A 16140-nucleotide genomic window follows, 5' to 3' on the forward strand; every position below is an offset into this window, starting at 1 on the left:
TCCTTGCTGCTAATTGATGCCACTTTAGGGTTGACTCTTCACATCCAGTCATACAAATAAAATACAATACAATACAATACTCCCTTATTTGCCTTTGGGAAGGTAACTCTCACTTGTATTACTGTTTCTGTTTCTGTTTCCTTATTATTTTTTTCCAGCTACGCAATATACCAACATGGTACTCAGCCTCATCCAGCATTTCACTTAATAATCAAAAAGTTTATGTAAAAGCTGCTTTGGCTTCTGTAGATGATATGCTAATCCTTTCCTCCTTTCTTTCAAGAATTAATATTTGAGCACATAAATGGAATAAATGCTTACGAGTCTGATGAAATCTCTTCAAAATCCGAATGGCTACAGAAACGTTCTTTTTGAATTATAGAGTATAGCATCGAATCATATACTTATGTAAGCTTCCAGGAATACTTAGAAAATTAAGATTTTTTTTAAAAATTGCATTAAAGTATGATGATGATTATTATTATTTTATTATTCTAAGTATTTTTTTTAAATATGGATCATACTTTACATCATAGCGTATTATTATTATTATTATTTATTAATTAACAATTTTATTTTAATTATTATGTCTCAAAAAATGAATTTACTAATCAATATTTGTTCAAAATTACTTTTTGTGATATTAGAAACACCAAGTAATTTACCATGAATAATATTTCTAAGAAATCATACTTTAGCAACATTACTTCCTTAAGAAATATTCAACCTCACACTTTTATTAATGATTTAAGTACATTTGTATTGTGTAGAGCGACATTTTTAATCACTTGGTCTTGTTATTGTTAGTATAATAATTTGTTTGTTCCCAGCTTGGAACCAACACAAAATAATTACTGCACATAATATGAGTAATATTCTTTTGGGAATTCTCATGAACAAATTTCCGATCAAATTATAAATTAATAATTATGGAAAACATTCTCATACACAATATCTATATCAATATTTTTTTAAAATTTAGTAAAATGTGAATTTAATATCATTTGCTCTTTGTTAAACTTTTATAGATCTCATCTTTAAATTTTCTAATTACACCCAAGAGTTATAGTGTTGTCTTCTCGTATTGCTATAAAAAGTTGATATTGATCAGTTGAGATTATTTGATACTTCCTCCTTCCTATAAAAATCATTATTTTACTGTCACGACCGCACTTTGCTAATGGTAACAAAAGCGGGAAATCCGTGACTAATAAGCGGAATTAACGAAACGAGGAAAGAACTCAAGGGATTTGCCGAAAGGCCAATCAATTGATACCACAAATTAGAAGTCAAGTATTTGATTACAAGATCTCAAAATAGAATAATTCATCATATCAACTAAATCAGAGTTCGAAGGTGATACTTTGAAATTCTCACTTGACAAAAGTACAGCGGAATAGGTCCTTACTAAACGACTTCGTGTATGAAGACACGAATCGTAGAGAAATCCACTTGATTATTTAATAGCATCGACTCCGATCAATATTCCTTCCTCTTGACGTTCAACCTGCACATTTATAAATACATGCAGGGCTGAGTACAGGAGTACTCAGTGGACACGTGCCGAAAACAAAACATACATATATAAGTTGTCATCCATCAACAGTATCGCATGGGGGTTTTTCTTAAAAAGGCCCGAGCATACTAAATTCTTTTGTGATCTTAAAAGTCCGACTGCAGTATAAGTTCTTTGATGTACCCAACCATGTCTGCTAATCTAGTGTGCCGTGAAGGTGGCCACCTTCAACAAGCACCCTCGCCGGCCAACCTCTCTAGGATGGCTCACGACTCTTCAACGTGTACACAAGTCTGTGTTGGGATTTTACCCACTCTCAGACCCGAATTCGATTTACGTTTTGGGGTTACCAAAACAAAAGAGGCACTTAGCCTCACAGACAAGCTTCATCAAAACAAACATTTATGGCATGACAACATCTTGAAATAATCGCAGTTCCATTTTGAGAAAAGATGATATTTCATAACTTCAAAACATTTGCTTTATATCCACACTATAGTGCTGGATATTAAAAGAAAGCCCACTTGTTATGCTTATTCCTCAACTCAATTACTCGCTTTGGCCTCACTTGCCCTTGTGCAATTTATCCTTTGAAAATAAATAGCGTAGCACGCTAATTAGTACTTGACTATTTCTCTTGAGAAAAGAATGCATGCATCCTATTGGATAGCACCTATATCTTAGTCTTGTCTTATAGGATTTTCTTAATCCTATCTCGGGCTTCACTACTCTGCAGAATTTATTTATTCACTTTACTAACTTTGGAGAAATTCTATTTTCTCTAAAATAAATATTTAGGCACTTATATGGATTCTTGGAAAATCCCTTTCTTAAATCTTTTCTTAAGATTCTTCTTAAGGCCGCCCATGGCGTCGCGGGGCAACGCTGGTCGGCCCATTCGCTTCTCCATTTTAATATTTTCCGCCTCCGGATCTCCATACGTTATTCGAGAAAAAATAGTCGTGCTCTAACTCAATATTCCTCCATCTTCGGGGATTTAGAAATTCGGAAATTAATTTAATTTAGCTCCAAGCTAAATTTCTTGAATTAATTCCTTTCCAAAATATTTATCTTCCAAGTCCACTAATTTAATTAAGTAGCCTACTCCAACACAAACTCTTGGCCCAAACCTTAATTAAATTGGGCCACTAAGTCTCCTTTGTTCCTTTTCTTTCATTGTTAGAAAAGCCCAACTACCAATTTAATTAGGCCCACAACCAAATTAAATCAAATTGGGGTCAAGTACCCCTTTCCTCCTTTCTGTCGAGACTCTCTCTCTCTCACCTTTCTCATTTCTTTCCATTCTTTCCATTTCCAAATTCCTAACTTGAAGAACAACACGCAGCGGCTACTTCCTACAGCTCCCCCCCATCTCCGTTCTCTTTTCTCTCAATTTCCGGCGAGTCCTCGCCTTAGGTGGTCTCGATTTCCTCCGAATCGGACCCCTCTCTCTCCAAATTGAAATTTCCCCAATTTTAGAAATCCCCCAAATCGACGAAAACGCAGCGTCTCCACTTTATCTCTCTCTCCGGCTCCCTCTGTTCTTCCGTCGCGTTCAGGAGAATCCTCGACCGCCCGACGAGCAAGGCTGCCGCTCGCGGTGTCGCTCGGCGTCGGCTTCAGCAGCCCGCTGCCTTGTCGGCTGCCGCTCCGCTGTGTGGATTGTTCGACGCTGGCCGCCCGCCGTCTAAGCTAAGTTTTCTTCTTCCCTCACCTCCTTTCATTCCGAAATTTCGATCGACGATTTGGTTCGGTCTTTGGGTTTTGTTCGTTGATGGAAATTGCTTGCTATTGATTTGCGATACCAGTTCTTGATACTTATGGTTCTCATTTCGTCATACTGATTTAGAAATATTCCCTACTTGCTTCGCTCTAGCATCGTCTCTCGCTTGTTCTCTACTTGTTAACGTTATGAATTCCTAAGGCCATGTATCTATGTTCTTGGCTATGGGATTGTTGTTCTATATGATGCAACGAGGGTGTTGAGGGAATTACCTCTCGGCTGAAAATCCTTAAGGTCTCTCTTGCTGCCGGCGCCTCTCCTCATTCCTCACTCCTTGCTGCTTTCTCCTTATGATGTTGTGAATCTTGGTGTTCGAAGAGTGGGGAGGGGCGAAGGCTGTGGCCTCTTATATAGCTCAAAGGCTCCTATTTTTGGCTGCCAGCTTGCTCCCTTTTGAACTTATTGATTATGGGAATCTTTCCTATTTGATGCAAGCCTTGGGGCTGCCCCCCTCTTGGCTGCCTCCTAGTCTCGGTTTGGAGGGTGTGGAAATCTATTGTTGCCTTTAAAAGGCCCTTGGTGATGAGCTTATCCTTTGCTCAACTTGTTCTTATTCTTTTTGCAAGCTTGGTGATGTGTCACAAGGATTTCATGCTTGCTATATTGAATAAGTCCTCCACTTTTGAGTCTTGTGAATCCAAAATTCTCATACCTATTTTGATGTTTCACTTGTAGGTGCAAGTTGTCTTTTCTTGGTGTTTTGTGGAGCAAGAATCGAGAGGGAAAGAGAGAAAGAAGACTCCTCTTGAAACTTTTGTTTCCTATATTTATTTAGAAAAAATCCAAGAGTGTATTGTCCCTTTCATGGCATGTACTGTTAGCATTTCTATAATCCAATAAATTGTATTTCCACTTGCTCTTTTAATAAACATAACTCCTAATTTTTATTCTTGAACATTTCTTGTACTTTGCTTTCTTCACAAAAACTTGCTTTATTCCACGATGGAAATTACAACGGAAATTTCTACGTTCATACGCCCTCCACACGAGGATTAATTAGTATAATAAGTTCGGCTTATCCAACATAAAAGGAATCAAAATTTCGGGGCGTCACATTTACTTCCTCTTTCCTATAAAATCGTTATTTTAAAATCGGACGAATTTTAATGTACACCTTATTAAAAAGATATAGAAAGAAGAAAACCTTATTAAAAAAATCCTAAAATATAATTGGTCGTCGATTTAATTTTTTACTCTACATATTCTTTTTAGGATAAATTGGAGCTGGATTTGGAGCTCAGACTGCTTTAATCCGTATCCCCTTCCATATTACAAGTGTTTTAACTTTTTTTTTTGTTATCACATCAATTTTCTTTTTTGAAAAAAAAAACCTCTTTTATTCTCTCCTAATTTATTTTCTCTTTTATCTCTTCGTTTTATTCTCTCTCAACTCAATAAATATCAGATCCTTAAATTTGATGCCCAAAAGAAATTGGCCACTCAAAGTAGGATGAAGGGGGTGGTAAAACTTGTTCTCAATATCAAGTTAAACTTGATCGTTAATATCTCCAACCTACGCTAAAACTCATTTTTAGTGTAGAAAACTTCTCCAGTTATGCTACAAACCCAACCATTTTGCGTTTTTCTACGGAACAACACCAAATATCGTCTAGAGCAAAAAAAATTTATGTCATATACTCAAAAATAGTGTAAATGGTTGGAGAAAAATTACTTTTTGATGTGACATATACTCAAAAATCAGTTTGAATCTGATATAAATGATTAGAGATAGTCTTAGTCCTTTGTAGTGAATTTTCACGAGTTTAATTTTCTCCCTAAATTGAGTTCAACATGACAAATCAGATTTTATGTAGTCAGACAATAAAGACTGTACACAGAGTCAGCTTCAGGGGTTATTTGAGTTTTAAAATTTCACACATATTTCGCAGAATTTCAAACCATGATAAATTCCCTACAAAACCTAAATTTGTAATTATTGCAATCGAATTTTAAACTACTGAAAAAATTTGGTCAAAATTTGTGATTTTGGATGCAATAGCCCTTAAAGAATCATGAGATGTCACATTCTAGTCAAGAATCAAATTGTCTCAGCATAAGCCAAATGTGATATTGAAGATGACTAGATTTTAGGGGTAAAATTTGCAGGCAAACTAACATAACAAAAATGTGTAAATATTAATCACCATCTTGTTCTGACATTAGGGGATTCGATCTTCACCCAACTCTCCCTACAATTGCTGCTTAACTCGGGAAGCTTGAAACACACAACACCCTTTGGAAGAACATGAAGATTTAGATGCAAATCTTGCACTACGGCATTAATTCTGCAGGAGAAAACTAACGTCTCAGTAGATATTGATTGGCTGGGATATGCTAAAAGAAAAGGGAGTCAAAATTTCACCTCAGCTTCTGCTGGTTTGGATTCATCAGCATTCACATTCTCCTCGCCTAAACAGGGAAAAATGCAGTTACAAATGAGTCATTTCTACGCAGTAAGACGAATAAAACTTATTGTTTACCATCTTCGGGCAAATCAGAGGTCCAGAGAGTGAGGTTGTCTCTCAAAAGCTGCATGATCAAAGTGCTATCTTTGTAAGACTCTTCACTCAAAGTGTCCAAATCAGCAATGGCCTCGTCAAATGCTTGCTTAGCCAAATGGCAAGCCCTGCCAATTAATCGCAAAAGAAAGTGTTACCATCACTGATCTGAAGATATCTGAGAATGATGAAATGCATCTTAACAATATTACCTTTCAGGTGAATTCATGATCTCGTAGTAGAACACTGAAAAGTTCAAAGCAAGGCCAAGACGAATAGGATGGGTAGAGGGCAGATCTGTATTTGCAATAGCAGATGCAGCCTACATTCGGAAACGAAAAACATTTCAGCAATATAATCAATTATGTTGACTAAGATTGGTTTATTAGTTATCTTTGTTGGGTAACATGCCTCGTAGCCTTTGAGGGACAGGTCCGCTGCCTCTTTCTTTTCTTGATCAACCTTGAACTCAGCAAGGTAGCGACAGTAATCACCTTTCCTGTAAAATCAAGGTAGAGAACTAACTCAGTGATATCAAACTAATTTTAGCCAGAATGAAAATGTGAAATGCATTATGAGGTTCGTATTAACAACATCCTCTAATTTATTTCTCCAATCGAATCAGTAACTTAAAAATGAAGGGTTTCAGACTCAATCGAGATGCATATTCCTTCTTTTCATTTCTGAATAATTAAAGTGCATCAGAAGCACTGCATGATAGTAACGAACAAAAGATCCAATGCTTCTAGCGTACGACTCCTATGATTACCAATAGAGATAAGTGGTATTCGGTTTCCTAGTTAAAATGGTACCAAGATATAATCTAGGATTAAGTTCGCGTGATTATCCATCTAGGATTGAGTTGTGGGATTCAATCTCATTAACCAAACGCACTACATATATACAATCTTGCAAACAGAACATCCCCATAGTATACAAAAAAAGCTTAGTTAATTTCACTCACATCTTGTGGAAGAAAACAGTTGCTTCAGCCGAGGCAGACGAGGGAATGAGATGCTTGTCGATGACAGCCAGTATGTCGTCGCAAATCTTGGACAGCTCATTCTCAACCTTGAGACGATACTCCTTAATGAGCTTGACATTGTTGTCATGCCCCTTGGACTCTTCCTTCTGCTCAATGGAAGACATGATTCGCCACGAAGCTCTACGAGCACCAATCACATTCTTGTAACCCACAGAAAGTAGGTTTCTTTCATCCACAGACAGCTCAACATCAAGCATTGCAACATTTTTCATGCTTTCCACCATTTCTGCCATGTCCAATTTAACATGAATCAAGCTTATAATTGTATTGACGCATAGAGAGAAAACAATGCTACATGAATAGTTCTTTTCCCCTTTATGCTAAAATTGTGAATTATACTACTAAAATCCCTACCAACAAAAAAGGGATCCGAGTAAAAATAAATAAATCACAGAAACAGATTTGCAGTGGGATGAATCCCCAATTTCACATTGCAAGCCATAATTTGAGTAAACATAAAATGAAATTAGAAGAAAAATGATAGGAACGGAAGATCCCCTTGTAAAATTGATAAAGTGAATAAGAAATAGAAAAAAGGTCATTTATATTTGATACCATCGTAGCGCTCAGCTTGTTCAGCAAGCTTGGCCAAGTAGACATGAGTCTCTCTCCCATTCTCCGTCGACATTTTCTGGATTGAGGAAGCGGAAATTCGGGAATTGATTGTACAAGTAGAAGGAAAAATGAAAACTTGGGCGTTTTTTATTTTCTTGGAAGAAAAAAGGAGAATGAGAGTGTGTGATGGATGGAGGGTCATTTCCGTAATTTGGAGCCGTGATTTGTGTTTCTTTGCTGTCGGCTGTTTTTAATTTATAAATCATTTTAATTCAGTTTCAAATTGAATCTAGACACAGTGGTAATATGGGAAAGCCACAACTCATTACATTACAATTATTACTCTTCTAAATAATTTCAAATTCAATATTTGGTATATAAAAATATGTATAGTGTGTGTATTTTGTGTAAAATTTGTGCCGTGTATATTTTGTGTATTATGTAGTATGTGTATTTTGTGTATTTGTATGTAGTGTGTTTATTTTGTGAATAGTGTATCTGTAGAGTGTGCAATACGTGGAGTATTTTTTTATAATGTGTGTAGTGTGAGTTATTATGTGCAGTGTATGTATTTTGTGTATAATGTGTGTAGTGTATGTATATTGTATGTTATGTGTGTATTTTGCATATACTGTGTGCAATATGTGTATTTTGTGTAAATGTAAATAGCGTGTACATTGTGCATATATTTTGTTAAATGTGTGTATATTCTGTAGTGTATGGAATGTGCGTATTTTTTGTATGATGTGTTTGTATTATGTTTATAGAGTGTGTAGTGTGCAGTGTGTGAAGTATGTGCATTTTTGTGTATAGAGTGTGTGAATAAATTCTTTAAATTTAATTTCATATGAATTACTTTATTTTACCAAAAATAGGATTTGGAATTTAATTAGAATTCAATTTCTTCGAATTCATTTCCATAGAATTCCAATTCCGAGTAACAGAGCCTTACCTCTATCCCTTAAAAATAGAAACTATATCCATTTTGGGTCCTGGCTCCACCATCCACAACACTACTATTCTCTTCATCCCAATTAAGTTGAGTCGTATTCCTTTTTGGGATATCCCAACTAAGTTGAGTCATTTTCTTTTATGACAAAAAAACAAAACATTCAATCAATCTTACTTTATTCCATTACCTATTTTACTCTCTTTTTATATCTCCTATTTTATTCTTTCTGTCCTACTTTTCAACACAATTTCTTAATCTCCGTGCCCAAAATTTTTTTTATCAACTTAGTTGGGATGGTGGAGTATAATTTTTTCTCTTCCTCTATGTTACTTTCCCCATTTTTCTTTTCTTCTATCTTATTATATCAATTCTTCTTGCTTATTTTACCAATTATGCATTAAAAATGTATCGTTTCAAAAGTTTCTATTTTCCAACTGGGTCAAAAAGAAATAGTGAGTATAAGAAATGCACAAGAAACATTAATGAAACTTCAGTTCTCAAATAGGAATGGAGGGTAAGATAATGTAAAATGAACTTAATTTCCAAGATTCTAATTTATATTTCTTCCGTCCGTGAATAGGAGTCTCATTTTTCTATTTCGGCTCATTCGCAAATAGGAGTCCCAGTTCATTTTTACCATAAATGGCAATACATCTCACATTCCACTAACTCGTATACCATTAGCTTTTTTCCACAAACTTTTCTTAATATTTTTTATAATCCGAGCCGGAAAGAAATAATAGTCCTAACGGAGGGAGTACTGATCTATATACAATTTGTTTTAAACTTACACACTGTATAGATGAATAAGATATGAGCTTACACAAATTTGGGTAAATTTTCCAAACCCAATAAATATGCAGGAAAGGGGCAAAAAGAACTCAGAATGTAGAACATAAAATAGAACTTTGTAGCAATCGCTGGAGAAATACAAACATGATTGAATTACACAAATAATTAATAAATATATAAAAAGAAAAACACAAGGATCAACTTTGCTACAATCTGTCTCCTTTAGTGTGGGAAAAATCTTCTTTTCCTTTGAACTGCAGTAGCAAACATTAATCAGATATCTACAACCTCCAAAATCTCTCATCTCTGTCATGAACTACATTTCATCTCCAGAAAAACGTTGCAGGAAACTTCCTCATTGCTCTAACTCCATCATTTTACCATAACTGATAGTGATTTCATCTTCAGTGTCAAAAATTACACAGTGTGTGCTCCATCCGATGTTCGTTCAAAACAACCGGAGTGTCGTAGAGATGGTGAAATCTTCCATACTAGGAAACCTCATTTTCTCAGAAACGGTTTCTGGCATACTAGCAGGCGCTGCTCGCTGCCATCTTGAAGGTCGATGACTCGGGCTTCCCACCGGAGCTGCGTCCCAAGAGTTCGCGCTATCTCTATTTGACCAACCTTATCAGAAATTATAACCCATCCCTGCCACAAACAAGGTTCAGTAAAATCAAGATTTTGGTAGTCTTAATCAGGTGGGATGGGAACAAAAAGCATTTGATAAATTACCTCTGGCCGAAGAATGCGGTCCATTTCGAAAATTAAATCAAGCATACTGCATCTCTCAGAAGCAAGGTGTGATAAAAGTCCATTGGCGTGAAGCATATCATACGTGCGAGGGTATGTGGGGAAAGGTTCACACCTGCATCATAAAAATTGTGATTTAAGTATATAGATACGAGGATATGAACTTTCAGTCACAGAGTAGAAGACAGAAGGGTGGGACGACATGATATTTATAATCTCAAATCAAGAAATTTCGTAGATGATCCATCCAACTGCACATATCTACAGTAGACAGTTCTTTCGTTTACAGAAAATTGGTTAATTGGCTATTTAATGAAAAATTGATTGAAGATTTTAAGTTGGAGTAGACAGAAGATGAAAGAGCATGCTGTTATACAAGATATACAGCATAAATTTCAACTCCAACAATATACACAGGGAAGAGCATACCAAAATTAACATCTTACCAGTTATGCAAGACACCCGCAAAACCTTGATCAAGAACGACAGGAAGTGTGTTACGTTGACCCACGGGAACGACATTCATTACCCACACAGACTTTCTTGCTTCCAAAAGGGCAGTATTTAAACCTCCATAACGAGCATTCATGTCCATCACATTCCGAACCATATTGTACGGGGGCATTGGGTCTTCGTCACCAGGCCTCTTTGGATGGTCAGAAAAAATTAAGGGAGAAAGCAGTGACCAATAATTTCTTAAAGCAGATCTCCAGTACTCCGAGTCCGGAAATAAATCTTCAGGACTTATTCCTGTATTCAAATTGAATGTAATTAATTTGTTTGAAAGCTGAAGATGGCAGTGCCAATCAAGCATGGATATTGTACATCATAAGGCTTCAAACTACATGTTACATACCATGGATATCAAGCTCAGCAGAACTCAATGAACCAGAAGACCTGTTCTGAATTGGAATCCAACGCTTGGTACCAATCCCACTTATACACTGTGCAAGCGGTTTATAGTAAGATTGGCCATCTTCCCCATTACAAAGGGGGAAAGTCTGCTTACTACAATCAGAACCAAAAATTTTAGACAGCAATTAGCAGGAAAATAATAGGAATATGACGAATGAATAAATATATCATGGAGGAGAGGATCAGAACAAAGACGGAATAAGAACAAATAACAAAGTAACTGCTCTCACCTGGAGTAGCATTTAGCATCTGTGGTTTTCTGCCAGATGGAAGTTTCGTCTTGCTGTGCCAGAAGATTCCAGCAAAGTTTTGGCGTAAATTCTTCCAGAGGAGTTGCTATGGCTCTTTTGCTTCCTTGCCGCCTTCTGGGTGAGGTTAAAACAAAGTACCCTCCAGGTTTGAGGACTCTGTCAACTTCAATAAGAAACATTCCATCTGATAGAGAGTAGCACATCATTAGCAACAGAAACCAGACAAGACACTCCTATTGTATTTGGAGCTAAGATATTTCATTATGAATTGAATTAGAATACACGAGTAGGGGCTCCTTTTATAGGACAGAAACATATCCTTCTCTATTCTAATTTACACATTTATCTCTATCCTCTAGTTCCTAATTATTTGCTAGTCGTTATCTCTTTTCCTTGTATATCTCAAACAGGTCCCTGTTCTAGAATTCAGCCACTTGAGTTTTCTTGTTTAGTTATCATAGATGAATTGAACTCGACTCAACTGGCATACACATTGTGTATAACTCTAGAGAGAAGTCGGATTTACATATAATGTGATTCGGTTGTATGAAAAAGGAAGAAAAAGCTTAAATCTATAATCACATTAAAAACAAAATTGCATACACAAAAGACTAAATTGATTTGTATTTCCCTAAGCAGGCTCGACAGAGGTAGCTCATTAAAATAGCTAACAATCATAAGGTTCTTCATTGTATGTTATCCACCAAAATAACTCTTTTATCTTAAATAAAAATCTGCTTCAACTGGAAGTCCACAACTGATGATTTAATGGCCGTGATGTTTCTTATTACTCTGACATACTCTTCCTCTTATTCAACACTGCTATGCATTACAAGTATTCTTGCAAGAAATTTTCCCCACTGTTTATCGTTACTTGCACAAGGAAAATAGATTAATCAGAAAGGAACACAAGATAAAGTAAAGACAACACATAGGACCAAGAAAGAAAATCTCATAACAAATAAATCCTTGCACTAAGAAAAAGCAGATTGAAAGAACAGCATCCTAGAACGATCAGGGGAAGTACCTTTTTCATCCCAGAAAATACCACACTGAGTACAGTGAATCATGTCATATGACAAGGAAGGAAATGGTATCTGTTTTGAGATGAAATTTCCAATTACTGCTGGGAGACCTCTTTCAAGGGCTACCTGAACTTGGCTGCCAGTTGATTCATACGCCGCCATACAGACAGCCATTATCTTCAGTGAGAGAAGATGTGCACCAAAGCTACCAAACCCACACCCAATATCTAATACATTGTGCACCTGCAATGTAGCAGGAAAAGAATTCAATATGACAGAAGGAATATTAAATGATTTCCTGCACTGAAAGATGTACTAATGTTGGTTCCAAGTGATAAAAAGACTTAAAACAACCAATATGCTTTGACCTGAGTCACCTGTCTCAGAAAATAAAACCTGATAGAATGAATTATAAGAAAGTGACAAATGCAGCTATTCTTGGTGATGAAAAACTTACACCAGCTTCACGAAATTCAGTGTCACTCCCCAGTCCTATCATCTCAGCGATCTGGTGAGAGTAATCTTTCACGCCATCAACGACCATCTCATCATCCGAATGAAATGAAATCTGATTCTCTTCTAGTAACATTAGCCTGGAGCAGTTGCAACATCAACAGTTCAACTCACAAGAAGTTACTGAGTATATGAAATCTTTTACTCATCACCAGGTAGTCAAATTTAACTGAAAAGGTAAAAAAACAAGAAGGAATACCTTTTTGTCATGCTGCCCGATGAAAGAAATTGGTCTTTGCTCAGCTTCACATTTCCACTCCATATCACATCCCTTCCACTTGGCCAGGTCAAAGGGATTTTATAGTCCTTAGGGGGACGAACCAAACAATACTCTCTGTCTCGTGATACTTCACAGTGACGATCAAGGTCCTCCCCATCTTTAAAGCCAGCTAGCAGGTTAGCAGATGAATTGTAGCAAGGAACATAGTTTTCTCGTTCCTTCCCACAGAGATCGAAATCCTTTGACGGATTGGTTCCTAATTTTCGTAATTCCAAGTAATCATTAACAGCTTGCTCTTTCAACCTTCTATAGCTCGAATAAATGTCAGGTCTTGTAGGATCAGTCACGGAATCGAGTGGATTAAAAGGAGAAGATCCCAATAGTGCAACCAAAACTAATACAATAACTAGAAACAAAAGCAACCAGTTGAGCGGCGGTCTAGGCCCAAAGGTCAATAATAGTTTATTGTACCAAGAGCTTCTCATGTCCAACTCTTGTGATCCTCTTCAAAATGAATGCAGAAAATTTCGAACTGGAGCTTGGTTATTGCTCCAAATTCAACCTCCAACAACTTTTAAGACCATAACCAATTATCAGATCACAAATAATATGATCAAAACTCCAAACTATCTCAGCTAGCATAGGCGCAAACCAATAATTCTGCAATTTCACATGATTCAGCTACCAATTATCCTAAGTTATGACGTATGTACTCAGATCGCGCAAACTTTCCCTTTTAGGGCTGCAAACATTCCATTCAGCTACTGCCTTCCTCACTAAAAGCCAAATTAACCGCCACAAATATCCAAAAACAGCAATGCCGAACTCAAAACAATTAAAAAAGACAGAAATTCAGTTCACAATCAATCACCACGCGAATTAAACAACAGAAGCCTTCAGATCAAGCCAGCCAAATCTGCATTACGGCAATACAGCAACAAAAAAACATAAATCACTAACAGCATTCACTCCAAAAATCCACCTAGATCTCAAACTCATATCAGATCCACAATCAGCATTACCGACAGCAGCAAAAACAACAGTCAGAGAAAAACGAAAAAAGAGGTGTAAAATTGAGTTTTTGCTCACCGGTATTTTGAAGTGCGCAGATATAGAAGGAAAAAGGTCAGGTCCACGGCGGTTAAGCAGCAAGGCTCGGATTCGCCATTGACGTGTAGAGAGAGAAAGTTCTGAGCTGCTTTTCGGAGCCTATAATTGGGGGAAAAATAAACAACAATTTAATGGCTGGATTTATCTATTTAGTGTAACAGAAATTCGAATTTTCAAATGATTTGTGACTGATTTTGAGAACCAATTTCATTTCAAATTCAGGAACACAAAATCGAGCTGTAATTATTCTCTGCGTACATTTGTGTTTTACTCCACCATATTATTCCTAATTGCACTTTCACCCCACAAACTATCTTCCTCAGTTATTTATTAAACGCCCTCACTTCAAATCTCCATAAAAGGAAATATAATTAATATTCACTCTATCCGCGAATAAGAGCCTCGTTTTTCCATTTTAGTCCATCCACTAATAAATCCTGGTTCACTTTTACAATAAATGGTAGACTAAAGTCCATAATTGGTCCTTTACATTTGCCTTAAAAAACTTTTTAGTCCCTTACAATAAGTCTGTAACTTTTTAGTCCCAAACATTATGTTTTGGTCCAAAGTTAACACCTCCGTTAAAGTTAACGGTCAAATCTAATTTGACCATAATTAAGACTTAATTATGAATTTAATTAACCAAGTTAATTATTAATCTAATTTAAAAGATAAAATATTAATATTAGTTAGACAAATTAAATCCCACAAATGGATTTATCGGGAATCCTAAATTATTAACTTAATTAAAATAGTTAATTAATATTCTAATTTAAAAGAACAAACATACTCCTTATTAGTAAATTAGTTAATCAAATTAAATCCCACAGATAGTTTTACGGGAATCCTTCCTTCACCTCCCACTATCCCCAATTTTAACCTAAGTAATTCAAACTAAGAGTCTTCTCCACCAAAAAAAATTGCAGCAGGCGGCGGTTCTACACTCACTGCAGCGGCGAGAATTATACGATTATGGAGAGTTGTTTCTACTATGACAGTAGTGGCGAACGAAACCTCAAAGGATATGATAGACGAAAGAAGAAGGATGACAGTGTCGAACCTTCTCCTCCGTCGCTGAATCCTCTGCCTCCTCCGCCGCCACTGCCACCGAATCCTCCGCCGCCTGTAAATCCTCCACGGCCGCTAAACATAGGTTAGTTTAATTAGTAAGGTTGTCCGTATTGTAAATTGACTTATTATACTATTGTCTAATAAGTTTGTGCTTTCTTCCATGGTATTTTTTGGGGAAAACAAGACTGGATTTCTTTTGAAGTTGGCAATATGGTTTATTTTGGGAAAATCAAAATGACTTTTTGTTGGAATGCTGGTTGAATTTTTGGGAATGTGTCAAAAGGGAGTGTGGTCCACATATGTTGGTCGACTTTTTGGTGAATAGTCGAAATGGACTGATTTGAACAGTGCACTTATATGTTTATGACTAATTTGATTATGTTTAATAATGTGTGAGACTTATTTAATGTGTTATGCAGATGGCACATTCACAACCAGAGTACACTACAATGGTTTGATGAGCAAATCACCTAGGAAGGAGTATATTGGTGGTTTAGTTGAATATATGAGCAATTGTGATCCAGATAGATGGTCCAAGTTGGAAGTTGATGACATGCTTGAAAAAAAAGGACTTGATGTTACTTGGTTGGAGTATTACTTTTTAAAATCAAGAATGAATATGGATGAAGGGTTGATGCGCTTATTCAACAACCAATCTTCCATGGAGATGGCGAAAATAGGACTGGAAATAGGAGTGATTGATTTATATGCTGTGAATGAACGTGAACTGGTCGTTGATGTTGAATATCAAGTCCATGCTGGTGATGAAGTTGTGGAAGGCAACATGCTAGTTAGCCAAGTAACCCAAGAGGAAGTTGCAGATCTTAATAAGGAAACTGAAGTCGAAGTGCCTGACATTGAAGAGAAAATTGAACTAATAGTGGATGATGATCAGGAGGATATGACTAATGATGATGAGGAGTATGAAAAACAAGTGAATGTGAAGGTGCCATCAACGAGTACAATGGAGGATATTAGTGGGAAACCTTCATTCGTGGATAGTGATTATGATCTGTCTAATGATGAAGAAGATGAAGTAATGAATGGTCAGGTAGAATCTTGGAAAAAGATTGTTAGTGAAATGGAAACAAGGAAAGATGATGAACTTGTAGGCGATTCAAGTTCAAGTGAGTACCTTCCT

The 16140-nt window shown here is 36.4% G+C and overlaps 2 protein-coding genes and 1 long non-coding RNA gene across 3 annotated transcripts; all 3 read right to left on the reverse strand.

Moving 5' to 3' along the window:
- Window positions 1–1236: 1236 nt before the first annotated feature.
- On the reverse strand, window positions 1237–4190 carry LOC121769835. The gene is made up of 2 exons (XR_006043708.1): window positions 3512–4190; window positions 1237–1507 (listed from the first exon to the last, which is right to left on the reverse strand). It is a non-coding gene; the product is annotated as an uncharacterized LOC121769835 (long non-coding RNA).
- Window positions 4191–5276: 1086 nt separating this feature from the next.
- LOC121772587 (14-3-3 protein 7-like) lies at window positions 5277–7604 on the reverse strand. The gene is made up of 7 exons (XM_042169738.1): window positions 7398–7604; window positions 6762–7068; window positions 6209–6296; window positions 6010–6119; window positions 5780–5925; window positions 5662–5708; window positions 5277–5584 (listed from the first exon to the last, which is right to left on the reverse strand). Exons 1-7 carry the CDS (start codon window positions 7597–7599, stop codon window positions 5579–5581), a joined length of 906 nt encoding a protein of 301 aa, XP_042025672.1. The 5' UTR covers window positions 7600–7604; the 3' UTR covers window positions 5277–5578.
- A 1622-nt stretch (window positions 7605–9226) lies between these two features.
- LOC121769744 (probable methyltransferase PMT5) lies at window positions 9227–14191 on the reverse strand. Its single transcript, XM_042166494.1, has 9 exons — window positions 13908–14191; window positions 12798–13734; window positions 12543–12678; window positions 12088–12328; window positions 11040–11244; window positions 10751–10902; window positions 10341–10644; window positions 9877–10009; window positions 9227–9792 (listed from the first exon to the last, which is right to left on the reverse strand). Exons 2-9 carry the CDS (start codon window positions 13301–13303, stop codon window positions 9643–9645), a joined length of 1827 nt encoding a protein of 608 aa, XP_042022428.1. The 5' UTR covers window positions 13304–13734; window positions 13908–14191; the 3' UTR covers window positions 9227–9642.
- Window positions 14192–16140: the final 1949 nt, after the last annotated feature.

Source organism: Salvia splendens, chromosome 16, assembly GCF_004379255.2.
Source record: "Salvia splendens isolate huo1 chromosome 16, SspV2, whole genome shotgun sequence".
Classification (NCBI taxonomy): domain Eukaryota; kingdom Viridiplantae; phylum Streptophyta; class Magnoliopsida; order Lamiales; family Lamiaceae; genus Salvia; species Salvia splendens.

Coding starts and splice junctions, on each gene's coding strand:
- LOC121772587 (XM_042169738.1), bottom strand. CDS start 7,599: ATGACCCTCCATCCATCACACACTCTCATTCTCCTTTTTTCTTCCAAG. Junction 6,297..6,761: donor ACTGTTTTCTTCCACAAGAT/GTGAGTGAAATT, acceptor TTGATTTTACAG/GAAAGGTGATTACTGTCGCT. Junction 5,709..5,779: donor CTCTGATTTGCCCGAAGATG/GTAAACAATAAG, acceptor TTCCCTGTTTAG/GCGAGGAGAATGTGAATGCT.
- LOC121769744 (XM_042166494.1), bottom strand. CDS start 13,303: ATGAGAAGCTCTTGGTACAATAAACTATTATTGACCTTTGGGCCTAGA. Junction 12,329..12,542: donor CTGAATTTCGTGAAGCTGGT/GTAAGTTTTTCA, acceptor GCTACATTGCAG/GTGCACAATGTATTAGATAT. Junction 11,245..12,087: donor TATTTTCTGGGATGAAAAAG/GTACTTCCCCTG, acceptor ACTCTCTATCAG/ATGGAATGTTTCTTATTGAA.